This window comes from Akebia trifoliata, chromosome 3 (assembly GCF_017979445.1).
Source record: "Akebia trifoliata isolate Shusen 1 chromosome 3, ASM1797944v1, whole genome shotgun sequence".
Classification (NCBI taxonomy): domain Eukaryota; kingdom Viridiplantae; phylum Streptophyta; class Magnoliopsida; order Ranunculales; family Lardizabalaceae; genus Akebia; species Akebia trifoliata.
The window spans coordinates 48207052-48230507 of NC_141377.1; the positions used below are offsets into that span (position 1 = coordinate 48207052).

The window sequence follows — 23456 nt, forward strand, 5'->3', positions numbered from 1 at the left end:
TATATATTACTAGAATGTCTTTGTACATAAAGATGAATATGTAGAATTATTAGTTCCCTCTCTATCCATACAAGAACAAAAAAAAGGATGAAAAACATGAAGTAGGAGATCAATGTGATGATAAATAACATTGTGTGAGATTGAACTTGGGAAAAAAAAATTGTTATGATCGAGCGATCTATCACAATCATGTAATGTTACAATATTTCATTCCTATAATTGGACCAAAGCTAATGATCAGAACTGGTTTTGAGATGTTGACTCTCTACCTAACTCTTAATTTTTCTTAAGGGTGCACTGCACTTGAACAGCAAGAGTCTTTGTGATCCCGGGACATGGTTCTTCATTGACCTTACCAAATATATCTCTATCAATCGGAATGGCACACGAGGTCTTTCCTAAGCAGTATTGCTTGATGACTTTCTCGCTGGAGGATGAACTACAAGTTCCCTTGGTGAAGTTTCCACATACCCCAATAGGATTGCCAAAGCTTGCAAAGTCTACATTAGTGATCACCTTGTCGATGGGGCACTTCAACTGTACTTTTGGTTTCATGTCGTCGACCACAGCGCGTATTTTACTGTTCTTTCTTTCCCATGACTCCACATGTGGTGGATAGTTCTCGGTCACGAAGGTACATATTGTATCTCTATTGACAGTTAAAATTGTAATCTCATATGGGTTTCCTCCAGTTTCTTCGAGGACTACAAGGAGGTTATCAGATGGCTTCAAGAATGCCCTTGGGACATGGTACCTAAATGAAACATGAAGAGAGAACACACGTGAGATAGAGAAAATTTTCAGGTCGTTCAATTGTATAGACTTATCTATCTAGCGCAATACTTACTCCGACTGCGAAGGCTTCCCAAGAGGAGAGAGATAGGATACCCAATAACGGCCGATGCTGTGACCATTGACCCAAACCATTCCTTTTCCCATGCTGGATAGATCGATAGCAACGGGAGAGTCTCCTTCAGGAGAATCAAAGTATGTCTGCATGAGAAAAATTGTTGATTAATATACAACAACAACGAAAAAAACATATTATTTTCCAATGTTCTTTTTATTATTTTCGGCTTTTCGGGTGGGTGGGTGGGGGTCTATTTGTAATGTTCAAGAAAAATTTCAAAGACAATACCTTGTACCATGTAAGAGCTGGCCCTGTTCCCTTGGCACCACTCCAGTTTACCCTATGCGATCCACCCTGAGTAAACAAGTGAAGCTTTTCTCCCTCGAGGCCAACCTGCCACGTAGACAACATACTTAATTGATTCGTATATTATTGACATGTTGTTGAGTAAATTTTAAGTATAGGAAGATTAACATTACCTTGTGGCCCCATCCATTGTTCGATAGATCAAGTGTTCCAGTGTTCAAACCTTGTATTGATACACCATGAACTCCAGCAACCCTATGCTCTAGGTAGGCTCCACTATCCTTCATCAATAAAGAAAGACTCGTCGGTTTCTGTTTGAATTTAAAAAATGAATACTAAAGATGGAAAAAAAAATATAAGTTTTGAATTCTTTACGGGTAATCCAACTGTCATGCCCAACAATTGCACATGGTTTGTTCCAGGCTTCAATGGTACAACATTTTGGAAAGTAAAGCTCTTTTCTATGTTGTTTCCATGTTCTGAGCCTGCATTAGAGTTTGATAGAAGAGAAAAAAAAATTAAAATATGTATATTTGTAATTTTGTTTGGTTTGTTTAAAATAGTGTGAAATAATTACCTACGTATTCGCCATTTACGAATGCAAGCATTGCATGACCAAGATTTGCAACCTGTAGGACTGGTGTAATGTCGTGCCGCTTGGGTAGTTCGCTATCAGTTAATTTGATGCTAAAATCAAAATCCCGTCAATATTTCAGAATTATACACAAAAGAATTACATAGTTCACGATGAATCAACTTAGATTAGAGGAGTAAGGAATTGCTTACCTAGTGGTGTACCATAGGTAATCTGTGGTATCCTTGGTCTGGTTCATGAGTTCTAAAGGGCTCGTGGAACTAAGTGGACATTCGTCGATGATTGGGATCTTTTCTTGGTACATTTCCCACTTAATATCCTTATTAGCTACTTCTGATTTAACGAAGTTTCTTGCGTTGTGTTGTGCAACTACCTGTTTTACATCAAAACAGATTGGTTTTATAAAAAAGACGATTTGTGTCGAGCTCTTTGGCTCACCATGGCTTCTCTTTATTATAAAAATGATTACTGTTTGATAGTGATTACTTGAAGAAAAAAAAAAACTATAAAAGAAACTAGTCATGGAAATTGAAAATTACCATTTGAGTGTTATAGACAACAGTTTTGCAGTCTGGGAGGATACTAATGGAATGTTTAGGCAGATAATAATCCATGCCCCTGAAAGTTACAGTTGCAGGTGTTCCAGTACGATTGTTGCACAAGAAAGCGGCACACACATGACTTTCAGGATTCTCATAGACTCGGGCCTGCAGACGAATTAATTAGCCTATCAAATGCATTGTCTAGTCATACTTAGTTCTTGTTTTTGGTGATGTAACACAAATTTCTGATTAACTATCTTTGCAGCAATTTGTATTATTTTTTGTTAATAGCCTACCTCTAGTTGGTCGCCTAACTTTTCGACAGAGTTATCCCCCGAAAGCAAAGCCTTCTTACACAATCTTAATGCTGTATGCAAGTCCCTTAGGTGACCCCATTTTGGGTCCTTCTGCAAACCTGATGAAAACATCGAACAAATGCAGTAAGTAGTAGTAGAGGGAATGAGACCTTCGAAAGTTACATTATTGGATGGTATATTCTTTCAAGAAATAATTTTATAAAATAGTGCCATTTGCTTATTAATCGTTCACTTATTCTTTTTAATATCTGCCAAATATTTTTCTTTTTCGGCGATTCTAATCTTTTATCATCACAACTTGTCTCCTTAGGACCAATCTTTATATCTGGAGTTAGAAATATTTTTTTCTTGTCTTTTGTTATTTTTTGAGTGTTCTACATGTCTTACCATATTCGTCAAGTGGAGCTTCATCGTAATAGCGAGTTGTTACAAATGAGGAAGCTGTTCTACCAAAATTTGTTCCTCCATAATACTGTGGACACAAACATAAATATAATTTTTTTTATCAAAGAGAAGGGATTTTCTTCTTTTTAACCTATCAATCAATTTGTTGGGAGAAGACGGTGAAGACCCGTATAATACCATATAGTAATTTGCAAGAGTTCCGTTCTTTGAGAAGAAGCGAGCAACTGAGTACGCAACATCTTCTGCTGATCTCTGAGACGGAGGATCTCCAAATGCTCTGTACCTGTAATGCCAATTCAGATACAATAAGTAACTTTTTCTATTTAATTATCATCACGATCAAGTAAACTTACTGAGCAGTCCAATTCTCAGTCCAAAGTGATGGTTTGTTTGGTCTATTTGGGCCAGTAAATGTGTCTCCACAGTTCCTCCCATTGCATGTATTGATCTGCAAACCGAAAAGGGTATCTTTAGTATCTAATGATGGATTGTATTAATGGGTATTTCGATACTTCTGTTATTCTTCGAGGGAAAGAGTTGATGTTTAAGCCTTAATCACCTATGATCAAAGAGGGGAGTTTCACTTACTACTGGGTCAGGAGCATCTTTTTGCTTGCACATCACCCATGGAACTCCTGTTCCAAGGTCCACAGCCATGGTTCCTGCCCACTGAACATATCGAGTTCCTAGCTCTTTATATGCAAGTTCGACGGTATTATATTCATTTTCGATCTGCACCCATCAAAGATTATACCAATATTAGTAAAAACAAAAAACTTTGATCACAAAAAGATAAGAAGAAGTGTGGTTTTAGTGGATCCCAAACCTGCGATAAAATGATTGGACCTCCTTGAGAAGCAAATAACTTCTCAGCCTTCATCTTTTGTATGATCATCTTTGTGAACTTCTTCATGTGGTACTGCATAGCAGAAGAGTTCAAATTCACTTGCATTAGCTAATCTAATTTTTCCATATTGAAACTACATGACAATGAATGTTTCGGTGGAAGAGAATGTAATCACCTTGAATGGTTCATTATCAGCACGAAAAGTAATGTTTTCGACCTCTCTTAGCCAATATGGAAATCCTCTATACATGGAAAAAAAAGAAGGAAGGAATTACTAAAAAAATTTCTTTCTTAAGAGAACATTAAAAAGAATAAAATGAGTAGTTGACACATACCCATGATTCCATTCGGCTTCGATGAAGGGTCCAACTCTTAGTGTCACATACATGCCTTGCTCTTGGATCATCTTTATGAATTTAATCACATCACGATTTCCTTCAAAATTGAACTGTAATTTTGGAATGACCCATAAATCAGAAGCATGAGTTACAAATAGCCATTAAACAAAACAAAAAAAATGTTCGTTTAAAGAAAAGCTTGTTTTAGTTTACAAATTTATTGAGCTATCAACTCTTCATTTTCTTAGAAAATGTATTACACACCAACGTTTTCATTCGGTGGTGGCTTCAAATATTGCTCGGAATGGCATTCAGAAGCTTGTTGATTCCCATGGAGTAGAGTTGCATAATGATTAGAAGCTTACGGGGACGATGGCGTTGGAGTATTTCGGTAATATTTTTAAGGTACAATCTCATAATCTCTGTTCTATAATTCCTTACAAAAATAGGATTTATGAATCTCAATCTCATTTTTTTTTATCGAGTTCTGTATCTTGGGAGGAGATTAAAAAAAATGGTGATATTTTTAGTCTCCCAAGGGTAAAATCCTAGCCATGATGGTTTTTGTGCCGAGTTTTTTCCTTCCTTTTAAATTCCTTTAGCTAGGGTAAGCTTCTTGATGAGATGAATGCAATATTTAGGGGTGTCAATGGGTCGGTTCTTAAGGAATTTAGAATCATAACCATTTATATTAGTTCGGTTTCGATTCTTGTCGATTTTGAGTTCGATTTCAAAATAAGTGGAATTGGAACTGGAACCGTCAAAAATCACGGGTACCCATCGGTTCTGATTCTCAAGAATCGAATAACAAAAAAAGTATTTCAAATGATTATAAAAAAAATTCCTTTCAAAAAATTAACATATTATCAACAAAATTGTTAACTTAATTATAATTTGTTAAACTTAAGATACAAATTATTAAAAGTAATAATTTTTTAGAAGAATAACTCATTTTAAGTTTCAATCGATGATTTATATGAAAAATTGAAGAATTTTATAGAACATCCATTTATTTTTTGAAATAAAAAATACCTTAAATCATCTATTGTATGAAAATAAATGAAAAAATAAATCGGTTCTGAGTACCCATTGGCTAGAACCTAACGGTTCTGGTTCCTATTGGTTCAGCTCCATTTTAGACCTGGCTCTAATCGATTCCAATAAAAGGGATCCAAAATCGGGGTATTCGATTCCGATTCTAGTTTGATTTCGGTTAAATGGATACCTATTGACATCCCTAGCAACATTTAGTGCTTTGATCCCAAATAAGATCAATGCTATAAGTCTCAATAAATTAAGACCAATCTCAGTGTGCAATTTTATTTATAAAGTTATTACCAAAATCATGGCCAATGGCCAATTGCCTATAAAGCTACTAACATTATAAGCCTAAAACGAATCAGCTTTTGTAAATGGTAGAAATAAGTGTTATAAGAAGTGGTATCGATATATGAAGTCATGACAACCAATCCACATATTCGGTGTGCGATCATTCCAGTAGGCTAGCACTCCCTCTCAAGTCCAGGCCCTAGGTTTGCACAACAGGGTAAGACAACCTGCTCTGATACCATGTCAGAGATCCATCTCAAAATCAATTGGTAGTAAGTGGAGTGGCCCAATAGATATATGAAACCACGACAACCAATCCACATATTTGATGTGGGATAATTCCAATAGGCTAACAGTATAAAGATCAATACACATGGCTATTTTTCCTAGAGGGGTGGTTCGGTTTTGTGGGAAGAGATTGTAATGGAGAACTCGTGTTTGGGAGATCATAAGGAACCATGTTGGATGACATTTTTATGATTGAACTTTCTGTAATTATGGAAGCTTTGAGATATGTTCGTGATAATTTATATATACCGCTCAATCATCATTAGTTCGAATAGTCAATTAGCTATTTCCATTATTAATGAGGAATCCTGGAAATATTTGTTTATGCTTTGGAGCATAATATCAGCTTTTTCATAAATTACATTAATCCATTAACAAACTACATTGTTGGCGTGATAAATTGAAGAATAATATCTCAAAAATCAACAAATGAAATAGAAATTAAAATTAATTTAAAAGCATGTTAATTTGTTTCCTTACCTGACCTTCTTCAGGTTCATGAAGGTTCCAAAAGACATAAGTTTGTATCAAATTCAGCCCTCCATGCTTAGCTTTGCTCAAGATATCCGACCACATCTATACACAAATGAACAAAACCATAATTTCTAACCTCATCATCACTGGAATTTAAAAAAAAAAAAAATGTTACAAACTTCAATTATATTACTTCGGGGGGACTTCGTGGATAATGGATGGAACCCGAGAAGAAAAGCTCTCTCTTCCCATTGATGATCAATGCTCGCCCATCGTAAGAAACACCCTTGATCTCCTTCCCATCTTGGGAAGCCACAAAGACAACCCACAATGAAATAAGTGTTATAAGAAGTAGTGGTTTCGACATTTCAAGTGGTATCGAAAATTGGGTTTGTTTCAACTGTGTGTTTGATGGTATTGTATTTGTATCAATGGAGTTCAAGAGAAGTTGAGAGAGGGTTGTTTAATTGCGCCAATATGGGTCTTTGTTCTTCATGAGGAGGAGGAGCTTAAGAGGAAATTTGAAGAATCCATGATGGAGGAAGGGTTACTTACAAGTTGAAAAATGTTGAAGGATTATTGTATTTTGTGTCTTTATAATATTATGTTTGTGAGTTTTGTTACTGTTTTTAGCTCTTGGTCCTCGGTCATCCTTTGTTCTTCACCTTTCTCTCTCCTCCACTCTCTCTCTCTCTCTCTCTCTCTAAAAATGGGAGGGGAACGAGTTGATGTTTGAACGTAACAAGCTGGATTTTGTTGTTTTACTCGGTCACATTTCCTTCTACTAAGGAATCGAAAATGGTGGGTAGACGTGACGTGTCACATCTACCTGATGCCACGTTGCATCGATTTCCTTCACTATATTTGGACATTGATGCCATGACCTCAGTTCTTTGAAATTCAATATGACCTCACTTCTCTGATCGCCACGTGATATTATAATCTTTCATACATGGTTTATATCAAATTATTCGTTTTAAAATGGACCTAGAGCCTGAAACAAGCCGAGATTGGAGGATCAATCTGATTTTCTAGCAATAAATAAAGATCTTCTAGGGATTCGTAGCATGGGAATCCTCAGGAATCTAGGTTGTATGTTTAATATTCGATGTAGTAGGGGTGTCAATGAATAGTTGAAAATTCAAGTTCAAATTCATACTTTTAGAATATAAATTCATATGATTTGATAATGTCATAATATATTATTTAAATGTAGTTATTATATTGGATAGATATTAGATATATCTTAAGGGTTACTGTTGACTTAATGAAATATGATTCAAGAAATGACTCAAAATCTTGATCGTGTAAACTTAAATCCAAATGTTAAAAATTATCCTCGAAATAAGTATCATTAAGATATATATTGTTGAGATAGGCATAAAATCTCAATCATTAGATTTTATGTTTAAACGGTCAATATCTTGTGTCATTTCTTGAGTCCTATTTTTTGAGTCCACGGAACCTAACCCATATTTTAAATATTTAAGATCAAATCTAGTAGATGTGTGACAACAAGACATGTTACGGATTGGATATAATTGAATTTCAGATATTATTTTAATCTTTTTTATAAGTAAAAAATATATTGAAGAAATGAGAGAAACAAAATACAAGGAAAGAAGGTTGAGGTAGCCCCTTAAAGAAAAACAAAAACAAACGAAATTTTTTTTATAACATCAATGATTACACTAGGAATTTTATCTAAACACAAAGTCATCAAAAATAGTTTCCAGAAACTCTATGTTCAGATTTGACTAGAGATACAGAAAGTCCAAGATCTCGAAGAAAATATAATGAGAGCTTTTCGCCTTACTTTTAAACACCCTGTCATTTCTTTCGTTCCACAATACACAAATAATAGCCGAGGGAAACATAGTTCAGAGGTATCTTTTTTTTGGAGAAAAAAGCATTATTGACTCACTATACTAATAACAAAAAGAACTTCCGAGGTAAGACCTAGTTAATACAGAAAAACCCAAGGAAAATGGATCAAATATATGAAAAAAAGAGTTGTGAATTAAAATATGGTCAACCAATTCTCCATCCCTCAAATAAAAGGGACAATAGTTTGGAGTGATTCGATCCCGTGCAATCAAATTGTCCATCGTAAGAATCCTCCCTAAATAAGTCAACCAAATAAAAAATGAGATTTTAGAAAGAACTAACTTGGATAAAATGATGGACTCCTAGAAAGATTGCTCAGCGAAATGGATTAGCCACTTGTGGAAAGAGCGGACAGAGAATCTCAGAGAATGTCTTGATAAATATTTGGCCTTCCATGTGTTCAATCTTTTCTCCAACCTCTCAATTACACCTTCCCAAATTCTATTACTATTGTAGGGAGCTCCTAACGGTAAACCCAAATAAGATGTGGGTGCCCACAACCCAAAGTTGCGGCCATCAAATAAATATCATTTACATCTCCAACCCCAAAAAATTTACTCTTTTGCAAATTTATATGTAATTTTGAAATAGCTTCAAAACAACATAATAAGACATGCAACACTCTCACCTGATCCCTCGAATCATCCAAAAACACCATTGTATCGTCCACATATTGTAAGTGGGAAATCAAAGGACTATTATTGTTCACCCTAAACCCTAATAGCTTTTCTAAATCCATCGCTATTCTAAACAATCTACCTAAGGTCTCTGTTACTATAAGAAACAAGAACGGAGATAAAGGGTCCCCTTACTTCAATTCTCTCGAACCTTTAAAGAAGTCAATCAGACTCCCATTGACTAGAATCGAATAAGACACTGTTGTAACGCATTTCATGATCCAATTGATCATAAGTCTTTTGTAAGTTTATTTTCCCAATCATCCCCTCTTTCTTGTCCTTAATCCTCAAATCAAGATATTCGTTGACCATCAACACTCCACCAAGAATTTGTCTTCCCCTAATGAAAGTCCCTTACTCTTCATCGATAAGATTATGAAGAACCATTTTCAATCTTGAAACTAGTACTTTGGAGATAATTTCATGATCTTAGACTCTTTTGAGGATCAAGGACACAAAGGTACTATTAAGGCTGTAGTCAAGACAATTCTTTTCTTTTAACTCTTTGATGACTTTCATGAAGTCATTTGAGATGATTTTTCAATAATGTTTGAAGAATTCCATAGTAAATTCATCCAGCCTCGAAGCCTTATCCTTACTCATTGAAAAAATAACTGATCTAATCTCTTCCTCTCTAATTTGTCTTTCCAACCACGCTTTATCATCTTGACTTAACGACTTGAACTCTAAATTATTCAATCAAGGTCTTATGAATTCCTTTTCCTTATAAAAATCTTTGTAATAGCCCACTACCATGATGTCCTTGATGGACAATTTGATAAGTTGATTATTTCTTCTATGAAAGTTGGTAATTTTGTGAAAAAATTTGTTGTTATTATCTCCTTCTTTCAACTATTTGACCCTCGATTTTTTACTTTCAACTTATCTCCTCCATAAGCATCACTTTTTGAAATTCTAATTTCAACTCTATTATTTTACCTCTTTTTACCGTATTCAATTTAAATTTGAACAAATTGGATATCCGATCCGACAAGTTAATCAGATTCTAAATTCATATAACTTTTAAGAATAACCGTTAGATTTCAAATCAAATTCAAATACTCAATATTTTTTGGGATTTAGATTTGAATATTCATACATTAATATCCATTTACACCCATAGTTTGTTGTCTTAAGCAAGTACTTTTCTTTTAAAATCTGACTTTTTTAGACATTCAGGAAACCCACAGTAATTGAGTTGACTTTGAATGAGTCATCATAGATTAGTCAAATCCTTTCGAATTAATTCAAATGGATTGGAGAAGAATTTGAAAACAATGAGAATGAGAGACCAGACAATTCTATAAAGTTGATATTAATTTGAGTAATATCCTTGTCTTTAAATTTTGATCATAAAAAATTTATGATCAACATGGATTCATAGACCGACTTATTTTCAATCTGAACTCTTGTCATTGATCTACTAAATTTATTTACTTTTCTCCGAAGTCCAAACATCATAATATTAATAAAACTTTAATTAAACAAGAAAATTAGTCATTCAGATGGCTGATTTACACTGATTTTTTATATTGGTTTGGGGATTAATTTATTTTGTGATAATAAAATAAAAAATAAAAATGGAAAAAAGTGTGCATAAAAATGTGTGTTAGGGGCGTTGCGAGAATCGAACTCGCGACCTCTTGCACCCAAAGCAAGAATCATACCACTAGACCAAACGCCCACGTTTGCTTTATGGGTAAGTTTTATTATAAAATTATAATGAAAGTCAAAGATTCAAATCGGTTTGTTTTCACAGAGAAGCCATCAACAATGTCGAGCCACCAAGGCGGTTTGGATATTCTCCTCACCCTTTACCACAGAGTTTTAGAAAACCCTACTGACTTCTCCTTCTACCCTTCACCCCCCCAACCCCCACTCTCATGTCATACATCTCCTTTTTTTTTTTTTTCCCCATTTATTTATTTATGCTCTACAAATTTTTTTTTATTATCAACTATCATTGTAAAGATACAAAAAAATCGTGGGGGTGGGGGTGGGGGTGGTAAAATTGATCAACTATCATTGTAAAGATATGAAGTTTAGCTTTTGCAGCTAGCTTAATCAACAACTCATAATTAAAAATAAAAATAAAAACACGTAAAGTTGTGGTCAATATGTTGGCACATATAGATATATTAATTGAAAAATCTAACAATGAAAATGATATAGTAAGATAGAAAGAACTCGAGGCACATAAATTAACCTTGTCTAATTCTTCCTAGTAAATTATGAACTAAATAATTTTAAGATACAACAAACACAATCTCTTCATGTGTGCATGCACGAAAGTTCTTTTTTCCTTTTTATCGAGTATTGTCTTGTATTCTAGTTTTTTAGGATTGGATTTTCTTGTGATTATATTAGGATAGTGGCAACTAATTACCACTATCCTATTGAGCTTAGAATTCCACTTCACCTCTAATTTGAATCCTAGTTGATCTTTTGTCTTTTTCTTTTATATATATTTGGGTATTGGGTTGTTTTCTGTACCAAGTCAATTCTTTTAGGGTTTGAAAGAGAAAGTGTGGAGAGATAAAATTGTCCCATTCAGTTTCTCCATTCGCATTATCAACATGCATCTTGAGGTAGACACGTGGTGTCATTTGAAGAAGATTCTATCTTATTAAGGAAAAATCACAATTTAAGAGGATTATTTCCTTTTTTATGTAATTATTAATTTGAATAAAGGATAATGTGATCAATTGTAATTTAATTAGGGTTAAGACTCTTTTAAAGATTTTTCTATTTGAAAGCCTTGAGGTCATTGCAGAGAAAGGAGAAAAAAAACGGAGGAAGAGGAAGGAATAGGAAAAAAATGAGGGGAGCTGAGGAGGTCATGTAACAGTGAGATCTACAGTGAAATGACTCACCAAGCCCGTGGATGTAGGCACGTTTGCCGAACCACGTAAAAAACATTATCTTCTTTATTTTTCCATGTTCTTTTTATTATTTTGTGGATTGAATGATGAAATTGTGATTTATCACAAAATCGACCTCTATAAAAGAGATAGATATACAAGGGTTCCTGGATTTAGATTTGGGATTAAAATTTTGAGTGATTATGTCTTGTATTGTTCTCTTTTGATTTCTCAGTGAAGAAGTTTAGATCAATCCCTAGACATAGGCATTGTTGCCGAACCATGTAAATCTCGGCATTATTTGATTTACTTTTCAATTTTATTTGCTATTTTTTTTTTTTTAAAATCATATTGAACAAGAATCTCCAAATTCACAAAAAATTTCTATGTGGGACGGCCTTTTAGCTTCCTAACTTGACATACAAGGGTTACAAATGCCCAACAACTTATCTAAAAACCCAATTAACTCGTGATAAATAAAAAAAACGAAACAAAGAATATTTTATGTTAATCGAATATAATAAAGTATTTATATGAATTATTTAAAAATAATTATTAAGATTAACATTCAACATTTCATGGATGACATGTGAAAGGAACAAAGCGGAAATTGAAAAGAAGAAAAGCTAATGGTGGACAAAGAATTTGATAGGCTATACATCAACACCTTTATGGTTGGACTAATCTTGTATCTAATCTTCTATCTATTCTTCCTACATAAAGACGTTTATGGTTGACAAAGATTCTCAGCTAGATAAGAAGCTATGTGGGCTAAGTACGAATATCTTTGCTTTTAGGACATGGTTTGGTCATATGGATATGGTACAACAGTAGGTCCCAAGATTCCTGATTGGGTTCCTTCTGGCTAAATCTCCACCATCCATTAAGGTCTCCCCTTTCATATGATTTGTGATTACTTTGTGCCAATCAGATCACTCCATTGTTCTTGCCAAACTTTGGATTCTTAACTTGCCACCTTTCTGGAATCTATACTCATAGCCCATTTCACCATCAGCTTTTATGAATCAATGGACCTTCCCCCTCTCCTTCCCTCTCTTCCGACACCACAATCATCCTTTATATACACCTATCTTCCCTTTTACTTTGGTATCAAATAATTTCTTCCCTCACTTCTTTTTCTCATCCTGATCATCGTATAGTTTTCATTTTTTGGTCTTGAGTTTCTACCATTCAAGATTTACTAGAATGGCGGTGTTGAAGAGAATTTTCAAGGAGCTCAAGGACTTGCAAAGAGACCCACCAACTTCATGCAGTGCAGGTAGAATAATATGTATTGTTCTTGCTGTTCATGGTTCTATAATCGTTCAACGTTTAAATCTCGAACAAGTTCGTCAATAATATAATTAAAAAGCTAATTTATTAGTTTTGGATTGGTTGTGTCTTTTTTTTTTAATTAATTAATTTATTATTATGGTGTGAATATCAGGTCCTGTGGCTGATGACATGTTCCATTGGCAAGCAACAATTATAGGTCCCAATGACTGCCCTTACTCTGGTGGTGTTTTCCTTGTAACCATAAATTTCCCACCTGATTACCCTTTCAAGCCTCCAAAGGTAACAAAAACCAACCTCATCTTTTCTTCACAGACATATAAGTAAAGCTATGCCTTTTGTCAATTCTAGCTTGTTTGTGTCTGCCCGCAATACCTCAATCCATATTTTCTGTCTTCCTCCTACTTTCTTTATAACCTTCAACTTGCATGTTCTTTTTAATTGGAATAAAATTGGCTTTCATTGCACGTGACCAAACCATTTTTATTGCGTTAATGCTATATTTCCCCGTATGCGTTCATTTCTAATTTTATCTTTTCGGGTTTTCCATTCGTCCATCTCGGTATCCTCATCTATTTTGGGTTTCTTTTGTGCTACATTGCCCGAATCCTAGGCCTGGATAAGGGGGTAGGTTGACGTCAGGTTGTAAGCCAGTGTAAAAACTTTGGCACCTCCTAACACGAATCCCATTATTAATCGTTGTGATCAATGTTTCCCAAATCCATAATAGATAAACCCTATTGAACTGGAACGAATAATCCCCAAAACTGTCTTGGTGAACATTGATCTGGAAATTTAATTTAATTTATATTTTCCTGAAAAATGAGGAATATAATTTGCCATATCAGACTGCTCTCTGTTAAATATATAAGGAATTGAGACATTGATCACAAGCTCTGACGATTAATTTCTTGTAATACTGTTGGCATAGGTTGCTTTCAGGACCAAAGTTTTCCATCCAAATATAAACAGTAATGGGATCATCTGTTTGGACATACTCAAGGAGCAATGGAGTCCTGCACTCACCATATCTAAGGTGGGATATATATATTGACTCACTCGTTAGTCGTTATAGTCTCACTACTGATCCATTTGCGTACATTGATATGATCTGTATCCTCCCCCTGTCATTCATGCATGCAGGTTTTGCTCTCCATATGTTCACTACTCACTGACCCGAATCCGGACGACCCACTTGTTCTTGAAATTGCAAACATGTACAAGACTGACAAAGCCAAGTACGAGTCGATGGCTCGTAGTTGGACCCAAAAATATGCCATGGGCTGAACCCCAAGCTCATGCAATGTTGTATTCTTGAATGTGTCTTTAAAAGTGAGTTTGGTCTCAGTTCCTTTATAATTTAAGAGAGAGATTTTATAGATCAATCTGATTTATGTATGCCTGCTTGGGCATGGTTTCTAAAAGCCCTCATAACATCACAATGAATTTAGTAAAAGAAGAAAAAAATTCAATCAACTCGGGCTGAATTTTTTCAAATCAGATCAGATAGTTGATTCACAGTGGATATATCTCAGTTGGACGCCTGTTATACCAAGATGTATCACCCTAGACCAATATTTCAAATAACATAATCGAGTACCAAAATACAGAAAAGCCTTTTGTTAAAAAAAAAGGGGAGGAATTACTTAAAGGACCTGGTGGAGGAATTTCTTTTTAAATAGTTCCTAAGTTTTGGACGGTCTCTTAATAATCCATTTAGTAAATTTTTCTTTTCTTAATAGTCCCTGAATCTCATCTCATATTGTAATATTTTTGAACTATCCTTTTCTCTTTTTCTTCACATATTTAGATTTTCCTACGGCGACTATAATTGTTTTCATTTTCGACAATTTTTTATCATGAATGACGAATGGAGAATGATATGTTCATAATTTTGAACATTTAGATATATTTTTTTTTATGATTTATAAAAAAAAAATGAAGAACAAAGTTGAAGTTTTAAATTTTTTGATGATTTCATTGTTACCTTTGTTTTGAGTGTTCACTTGGCAACTATGATGTTTTGGGTATTTCAAGAAGATTTACCCAATATCAAAATCGAAAAAACAAATAAAACAAAAAAAATTGGATAATATTTACAGTGTCAAGTTCACCTCATTTTATTTAGAGTTCAACATTTTTATTATTGAACTCACTATAGTGTCAAGTTCACCACTTTTTATTGTTGAGTTCAACATTTTTAGTGTTAAGTTTGACAGTAATTAAAAATGATCTAAAATCGTCGAGTTCATTAATAATTGATATTAATATTTTAAATTCGACAATAATTATTAATGAACTCAACACTTTTAATTTGTGTTTAATTACCGTTAAACCTGACAATAAAAAGTGATGAGCTCAATAATAAAAATGTTGAACTCGATAATAAAATGTGGTGGTGAACTCAAAACTAAGTGGTGAGTTTGAAAATAAAAAATGGTGAAATCGACATTGTAAATGTGAATCAGATTACTTTTTTTTTTTTCCATTTTTTCGACTTCAATATTGGGTAAATCTTCTTGAAATACCCATAATGCATATATCGTAGTTTCAAAATGGACACTCGAATCTAAAATTTTAGAATATTAACTTTTTTGTTCTTCATTTTTTTTATAAATCGTCAAAATAATATATATATATATATATATATATATATAAATGTTCAAAAATAATAATATATCATCCTGAATTCTTCATTCATGATATTAAACAAAAACGTAAAAAATGATCGTAATTACCACTGGAAAATCTAATTATATAAAGAAGATGAGAAAAAAGGTAGTTCGGATATTTCAAAAATATTACAAAGTGAGATGAGATCAAGGACTATTAATTATTAAGAAAATAAAATTTTACTAAATGAATTATTAAGAGACGGCCCAAAACCTAGGGACTAAAAAAAAGAAAAATAAAAAAAGAAGACCCTGATTTTTCCAAGAAAATTTATCCATTAATGAGTCTTTGTCATTCCTTAGTCATTTAAGCACTCGAATCTATTCAACTATCTCCTTCTTCGCTTCTCATTCGCAATCCGTCAGCGTCAAGGCATGCCGGAATCAAATTATCACTTTTATTAAAATCATAGTCAAACCTTTGACTTGTTTGATTACCATAAGTTGAAACGTGAAAGCAAACTTTACCAACCAATCTAACTCTCAGAATTCTATTTTAAACCTTTAAGCCAATAAAATATGATCAATTCAAACAAATACAGATTACTTTTAAAACATGATCCTCACCCATTCTTCTTTGACACGTAAACTAACCTTCCTGTCCTCACATTTGACCCACATTGGTACAACCAATAATTCAATAAGATTATCTTGCAAGATGCCCATTACCCACATCAACATTTTCTAAATTAAAAATGATTTTTTAGAGTTAGAAAATAACCCATCAACATACCCTAAATTATTTAGAAAATAAAGAACTACGGTGTGTATAAGACTTTTCCCGTGTTCTCATGTTCAAATCTATGTGTTCAAAAAATAGGTGCAATCGAACTAAGAAAACAAATTAATATAAAAATACCCTTGAAAAAAATTCTTTCAAGGGCTTCACATGACTTGATTTATAATACCTCCTTGTTGATCAGTACTATCCACCATGTGAAAATTGAAAATTTCTACAAGAAAATTCAATGGGTAAAAGTCACATATTTTAGAAATCGAATTTCGACGGTCTAGAACTATTAAAATTCTTGATATTCCCCAGGTTCAATGACTTAGAATTGTCAAATTTCTCTCATACTCCATTAATTTGATGGTTTCAACCCGTCAAAAAAAGAAATTTGACAATGAAAAATTCGACGCCAATTTAGTCTCTTAGTCCGTCAAATTTTATAAAATTTGATGGCCTTGGAATGTCCAATATGGGTTTGTTTCACATTTTCATCGGGCTCCACAAATCACAACACCATGCCCATCCATTCAAAATCTAAAAACCAAAATTACTCTCTTACCATGGTAGTCTGTACTTCTTCTTCTTCTAATTTCACAATTACCAAATTGTATGTCACGACAACGGTCCAAAAAAACTGATTAGAATTAGTGTTCGACTTATTTGAAGAAAGTGAAGATTTGAGCATTACAGAATAAGATTTTAGTGGATTTGAAAAGGTTGAGAGTGGACAAATAATGTCTCAATTAATGTTCAGAGAAAATAATTAGTACAATAATTGTAACAAAAAGTTGGAGTGACAGTAAAACTACCCAAAAAACGATGGGATGATGAAAGTACAATATTGACACCACCATCTACATAGATAACATGGGGAGTAGGGTTGGCAATGATCCAAACTATACCCAATGTCCAAATCGGTCTGAACCGATCCGATTCAAAAAACATAAAAAAATCAAATTTTGGATTAGATTCGGATGTACCCCAACTTGATCCAAATATATTTTAATATTTTTTTTATTATTCTTAATTTTATATAAATACATATAAATAAAATATTTTAGTCTTTTTAATTTTCCTCTATAATTGTGGTAGGAAAAGAGATTTTTTAAAATTTTATATCTTTTAAAATTTTTGAACATTTAACAATTTGAAAATAAGACATGTGTTCAACTCGGCTTCAAATTAAGGATGAAATGAAATGAATCAGATTCGGTTCACACATTCATTAATCCATTTGGATCCGATCGGATAGATCTTTAAATAACATTGAATCGGTATGGGAAAGGCACTAATCCGATACCAAACCGATCTATTGCCAGCCCTAGTAGGGACCAATCAGGCTTATCTTCATTGAGTAGGCCCATCAATGAGTGAACAACACTCCATGAGTACAAAACTCCACGAATCCAGTGGGTTGGAATAATGTCCCACGTAACGCTTTTTTAAAGTAGTGGATCATTATTCAACGTCTACTGAATTCCTTCCGTCCACCCTCCACGGTCCTGTTGACCCTTGATTGAACTAGTTGCCCATAAGACTTTCAAAGGGGGTGTGACCATTGGATTACTCTCTCCTCAAGGGTGGGGATACCCCACGATAAGTACACAAACAAAAAAGTTCTGGCCCATATTTTCGTAGACGTACAATTCAAAAATATATTATTGGTGTTTTATAAACTTGTTAAGTTGATTAAAGTTTGCGAGTGTTTCTTAAGTTGTAGATCAAGAATAGAGGCGTGAAAGAGGAGGGGGCATTACCCATGAGCCCAAACTACCTAATTGAACCTTATTGTATGAGCAGCTGGAGAGACTATCTTGTTGAGATCAAGAGCACCCATTGGAGAAATTGGTGCAAGATGGAATTGTGACAAGACCGTTACTAACCATAAAGGGTAATTATAAAAACACCCTACAAAGTAATAAGTGCAACTCACACATAATCAAATTATTTTGTTTTATATGAGTTCAAAATTTCAAAATGAACTAATTTTTTTATGAGGATAATCTCTATAATGAGGAGATCATCCTCATAAAAAAAATTAAAAAATCAATTTATTTCAAAAAAATTTAACTTATAAATTAAAATAATTCAACTATGATATGGATTACCCTTATTAATTTGAGGGGGTACTTTTATATTTACTCAACCACAAATCCACAAGTCAAAAAGTAAGAAAAGAAAAGAAAAGAGAAAAAGAAAGGAGAGGTCCACAAGTCAAAAAGTAAGAAAAGAAAAGAAAAGAAAAGAGAAAAAGAAAGGAGAGGTCCACAAGTCAAAAAGTAAGAAAGAAAGAGAAAAAGAAAGGAGAGATTCAATAGAGTGTATGACGTAGCATTTTTGAGGTGTGGTATGAATAAATAGTTTCTTGAGCAAGGTAAATGGTGTGAAGTGGCTATATCAAACATTCTAAAATGGGCCAAGCTATTTGAGCTCACTGCACCCACTTAAAACACATTTTGGATTTGATGTATATAAAAAAGTGGGTGCACTGAGCGTAAAAGGGTGCAAATATAGCCTGGAGTTTCTTTCTAAAATCCTTTAATAATTAATAATAGGGATCACGTTTTTTTTTTTTTTTTTTTAATAAATAAATATATATTGGGTGGCTGACTTGGAAGAATTTTGTAAAATATGTCAAAAAACACAAGCTTGAATTGTGAATTTTAAACTATTTTATTTTACCTTTCGTCAAAGGTGGAGGCTTCCACCCGCAATCGCCAGTCAGCAAGTTTTACCTATCTGTTGACTTGAAGTAGAGACTGGTTATCATAGGTTACACACCACACGCGACGCGAGTAATAGCCGGTAATTTAACGGAAGAACACAACAAATCCTCAACCACCATTTCTCTACTTTGTTTGTACTGTTATGTTTGTCCAGATTTCGCGGGAATTTTATTCTCTCTCTCTCTCCCTCTAATTTTTTTTTTTTTTTTTTTAAGACAAAATAACTAAGCTCGATCATCACCAAAACTCTGAAAATTAAAATAAAAAATCTCCAACAGTTTCTCTTTAAATAATACAAATTTTAGGTGGATTTATGTTGTTGGGTCTGCGCGTCTTTTTCATGAATAATTTTAAATGCAATGGAAAATTCGCTTCTTTGATTGAGAATTTTTGTTCCTTTAAATCCATTTAGAGAAAGAGAGAATTATTCTTGGAATTTGGGTAGATTTTTGCAGGACTTTCTGCAAATTCAAGGAGGAAAATCAAGAGTGATTTTGTAATTTTAATTTTGTAGTCAGGATAGGTAGAGATTAGATAATGAAAATTGAAGAGAGAATAGTAAAGAACAAGTGTGAGGAGGAGAAACAAAAGTGTATTTTGGTAGGAATTCGAATCGATAAGAATGATAGATTGTTGCTCAATTGGGCTCTAGTCAAAATCGCCAAACCAGGAGACCGTGTCGTTGCTGTCCATGTTTGTCGATATTCTGTTAAAGGTGAACTTTCATTTGGAGAATTATGATCATAATTAGCAATATAACCTCTTTTAAATTCAGCGTTACCAATGAGTTTCTTATCGATTAATCGTCGCAGATTCTGTTTCAAAGGAGAAAACTTTATTAGATGGGTATTTGGAAGTTTACAAAGCCTTATGTAGTGTAAAGCAGGTCAGCAATTCTTTGTTTTTCACACCACTATAACAATCTAGTAGTCCTCAATATTGATTTTTTGTTCTCCGGTTTCAGTTAGATCTCACAGGTCGGATCGCTCATGGAAGTTCTGTTCGAAAGGTTTTAGTGAGGGAAGCAAAGCTCTGTGCTGCTGAGACTGTCGTTGTGGGAATAAGCAGACATAGTGCTCTAGGGTGAGTAGTCTCAGAAATTTTGATTCAGTATTGTTTCGGTTTATAGTATTTCTCCTTAATTACTATGAACAGAAATCTCTTTCAGGTGTTGGTTTTCAATGGCCAAGTATTGTGCCAAAAGATTAGCACCAACGACTACAATTCTGGCTATCCACAACGGGAAGATCGTCTTTAAAAAGGGTTCCAATAACCAGTCCAATTGTGGAGTTCTAGAGGTATCTGAGATTGAAAAACTCGGTCCCCAGTTGGTTAAGAGATCTGAAGATGGAACAAGTGATGGTGTCGATGACACAAAACACGACAATTTCAGCTTTGTCCATGAATATAAGGAGGAAATTTCTTCAAGCTTGATTTCGATGCCCGGTTGGCCTCTTTTGAAAAGAGCAGTTCAAGAATCTTTGAAGGAGGAAGTTTCTTTGAGCCCAATTTCTGGTGGTGACGACACAAAAATTAACAATATCAATGTTGTTCGTGAACACAGCGAGGAGGTTCCTTCAAATTCGATTTCTGTTATTAGGAAAGGCCTATCAGATCCAATGCTTGGTTGGCCCTTTCTTGGAAGAGCAGTGTCGGCGACACTAGAAACTTTGAAGGAGGAAGTTTCTTCAAACTCAACCTCCAGTGGTGATGACACAAAAAGTGACAATATAAGCATTGTTCATGAATACAGGGATGAGGTTTCTTCAAGCCCGATTTCCGTTCTCATTAAAAATCTACAAGAACCAAGACTAGGTTGGCCACTTCTTAAAAAAGGAGTATTAGTGATCCGAGAAACTTTGAACCAGTCGGAAGCTAGTGAAAAATCAGTGGTTGAATGGGTAATGAGCCTACCAAAAAGAAACCCTCCTTCAACTCCTCAAACCAAGATTGATTTTGGTTCAAGAGAGATCATCGATTGTGGGAATAAGAGCTATAAGAACTTCTTGTCTGCATGGGGGCTGCTGCCCAAGGAGTTGGACCTTCTCCTTAGAACAAACACCTCTACTTGCAAGTGGTTCAGCCATAATGAGCTGATGAAAGCAACTTCTCAATTCTCTTCGAGTAATTTATCTTTACTTGCTTTCCGATGCTTAAGCGTGTTTTTTATGTAATCTAGTTCTCATTCAAAATATTTCTTAACAGAGAATCTGATAGGGAAGGGAGGGTGTAGCCGTGTATACAAGGGATGTCTTCTCGATGGCAAGTTAGTGGCAGTGAAGATTTTGAAACTGTCCAAAGAACCGTGGAGGGATTTCATCTTGGAAGTCGATATCATATCTTCCTTGAAACATAAACATATTATACCTCTTATTGGAGTATGCCTTGACGGCAACAATCTTACCTTAGTTTACAATTTCTTGTCCAAAGGAAGTTTAGAGGAAAACCTTCATGGTAAATCTTCAATGACCTCAAACGATTTGCTTCATTTAATGGTGTTTCTTCTGTGTACTCATTTATTTCCTTAATATTTGATCCGAAAGGCAGGTAAGAAAGGGAAATATGTTATGCCATGGGAGGTAAGGTATAATGTGGCTGTAGGAGTTGCTGAGGCGATTAATTACCTGCACGAGGAATGTTCTCGGCCAGTTATTCATAGAGATATCAAGTCTTCAAATATTCTTCTCTCTGATGAATATGAACCGCAGGTATTTTTCCTAATAAACAGTTGGGAGTTGTCAAAAAACTCAAAGTTCTACAGATTGTAATGTGGCCTTGTTTTTTGGTTTCTCTATGGCAGCTATCAGATTTTGGTCTTGCTTTATGGGCACCGACGAGTACATCTTATGAGACACACAGTGATGTGCTAGGGACTTTTGGGTATCTTGCCCCCGAATATTTCATGTACGGGAGGGTTAGTGACAAGATAGATGTCTACTCCTTTGGTGTGGTTCTCCTTGAACTGATATCGGGAAGAAAGCCAATCAGCACCGAGACTCCAAAGGGACAAGAGAGCTTGGTAATGTGGGTAAGGACCTCCTCTGTGAAAAATAAAAAAAAATAAAAAATCTTTCATTTTCTAAAGGTTCCCTATATGTATAACCAAATTACTTTTCCAGGCAAAACCCATGTTGGATAGTGGGGATATAATAGGAATATTGGATCCAAATCTGGTGGGAAAATTCGACAAGGTTCAGATCCAGAGAATGGTTCGGGCAATAACCCTTTGTATCACAAGGAAAGATCAATTGCGACCGCAAATGTGCCAGGTAGTTATTCTTTCATAATACCTTTTATGGGTTCTCTTGGGAAAAGAGTTAAGGTTTTTTCAGACTCGTAAGTAGTCGTAACTGTCTTTCATGGGTTCTGCACCATATTGGTGTATGTTGGAGTGTTTTGGAACAAATAGATATATTGCTTTCTAATTTTCTGTGATAAGAGTTCTAATTTTGAAGTGTCCCTGGTCCAGATATTAAAACTTTTACAAGGGGAAAAGGATGGCGAAGAGTGGGTGAACTCCCACATCAGTGATCAAGAGCAGTCTGATAGCGAGGATGGTTTCGAAGCTTATCCAGAATCAACTGTCGAGACACATCTAGGTCTTGCTATGCTTGATGTGGATGATGACACTATGTCGATCAGCAGTGTAGAGCAAACCCACCGTCATACCTTGAAGGACTACCTGGAGAAACGATGGAGTCGTTCATCAAGCTTCAACTAGCTTCCTCTCCTTATCTTTCTTTTTAGTACTTTTTAGTTTGGTCAAAGGCCATTTTGCAACCAATTGGAAGACAAGACCCATTGTTTATGTACAGTCAATAGACATTCAATTTGAAGCCACTTCTGGCGTGGTCTGTGGATTTAAGTACTTGGTTACATCCATGGGGTTGACATAAGCTCACCAACAAAAAAAAAACTTATTGTCTGGAAAATATCAATTTGGATCGTGGAAGAACATCTTACCAAGTTTTAATTTGTGTGAATATTTGCTTATAAAAGTTATTGATTCTCGGTGTTGCAATCTCCTTTCAATATATAGGTATCTTTTCAGCTTTCTAGTGTTTCATAAGATCTTCAAATATTTTCATGTTTGGGGGCCTGTTATATTTTTAGATTTTATTAGAATTAGGTCCCAGGTCTCATGTCAATTGCTAAATACCTCGTTTGTTGCAATACTTCCTAGGGGTGGTTGTTTCCCTTGGACTAAGAACATGAAGGAAGAAAGCGAGTGGATCTGCAAATTTCCTCATCCTCAAATTAGTCCTTCACACGGAGTATTGTCTCGGGCAATTGTCTCAATGAATAACTGATTGTCAGAG

At 34.5% G+C, this 23456-nt stretch overlaps 3 protein-coding genes and 1 non-coding gene across 5 annotated transcripts; 2 read left to right on the forward strand and 2 right to left on the reverse strand.

The window, feature by feature from the left end:
* Positions 1 to 102: 102 nt before the first annotated feature.
* LOC147407540 (beta-galactosidase 13-like) lies at positions 103 to 6864 on the reverse strand. The gene is made up of 18 exons (XM_086436173.1): positions 6485 to 6864; positions 6298 to 6393; positions 4198 to 4310; positions 4038 to 4104; positions 3842 to 3934; positions 3604 to 3747; positions 3369 to 3463; positions 3193 to 3298; positions 2998 to 3082; positions 2590 to 2708; positions 2291 to 2458; positions 1943 to 2124; positions 1734 to 1843; positions 1532 to 1641; positions 1330 to 1437; positions 1139 to 1243; positions 848 to 993; positions 103 to 754 (listed from the first exon to the last, which is right to left on the reverse strand). Exons 1-18 carry the CDS (start codon positions 6656 to 6658, stop codon positions 277 to 279), a joined length of 2499 nt encoding a protein of 832 aa, XP_086292299.1. The 5' UTR covers positions 6659 to 6864; the 3' UTR covers positions 103 to 276.
* A 3603-nt stretch (positions 6865 to 10467) lies between these two features.
* TRNAP-UGG (transfer RNA proline (anticodon UGG)) lies at positions 10468 to 10539 on the reverse strand. Its single transcript has one exon. It is a non-coding gene; the product is annotated as a tRNA-Pro (tRNA).
* Positions 10540 to 12623: 2084 nt separating this feature from the next.
* LOC147407542 (ubiquitin-conjugating enzyme E2 28-like) lies at positions 12624 to 14388 on the forward strand. The gene is made up of 4 exons (XM_086436174.1): positions 12624 to 12995; positions 13164 to 13291; positions 13941 to 14045; positions 14153 to 14388. Exons 1-4 carry the CDS (start codon positions 12923 to 12925, stop codon positions 14294 to 14296), a joined length of 450 nt encoding a protein of 149 aa, XP_086292300.1. The 5' UTR covers positions 12624 to 12922; the 3' UTR covers positions 14297 to 14388.
* Positions 14389 to 19355: 4967 nt separating this feature from the next.
* On the forward strand, positions 19356 to 23190 carry LOC147407543 (protein kinase STUNTED-like). 2 transcript variants are annotated; one of them, XM_086436175.1, is made up of 9 exons: positions 19356 to 19852; positions 19950 to 20023; positions 20102 to 20220; positions 20306 to 21261; positions 21343 to 21591; positions 21685 to 21845; positions 21938 to 22165; positions 22257 to 22406; positions 22607 to 23190. In XM_086436175.1, exons 1-9 carry the CDS (start codon positions 19675 to 19677, stop codon positions 22856 to 22858), a joined length of 2367 nt encoding a protein of 788 aa, XP_086292301.1. In that variant the 5' UTR covers positions 19356 to 19674; the 3' UTR covers positions 22859 to 23190. The 2 variants fall into 2 exon arrangements, with proteins under 2 accessions (XP_086292301.1, XP_086292302.1); XM_086436176.1 differs by lacking the exons at positions 19356 to 19852; positions 19950 to 20023 and having other exon boundaries at positions 20293 to 21261.
* The last annotated feature ends 266 nt before the right edge of the window (positions 23191 to 23456 follow it).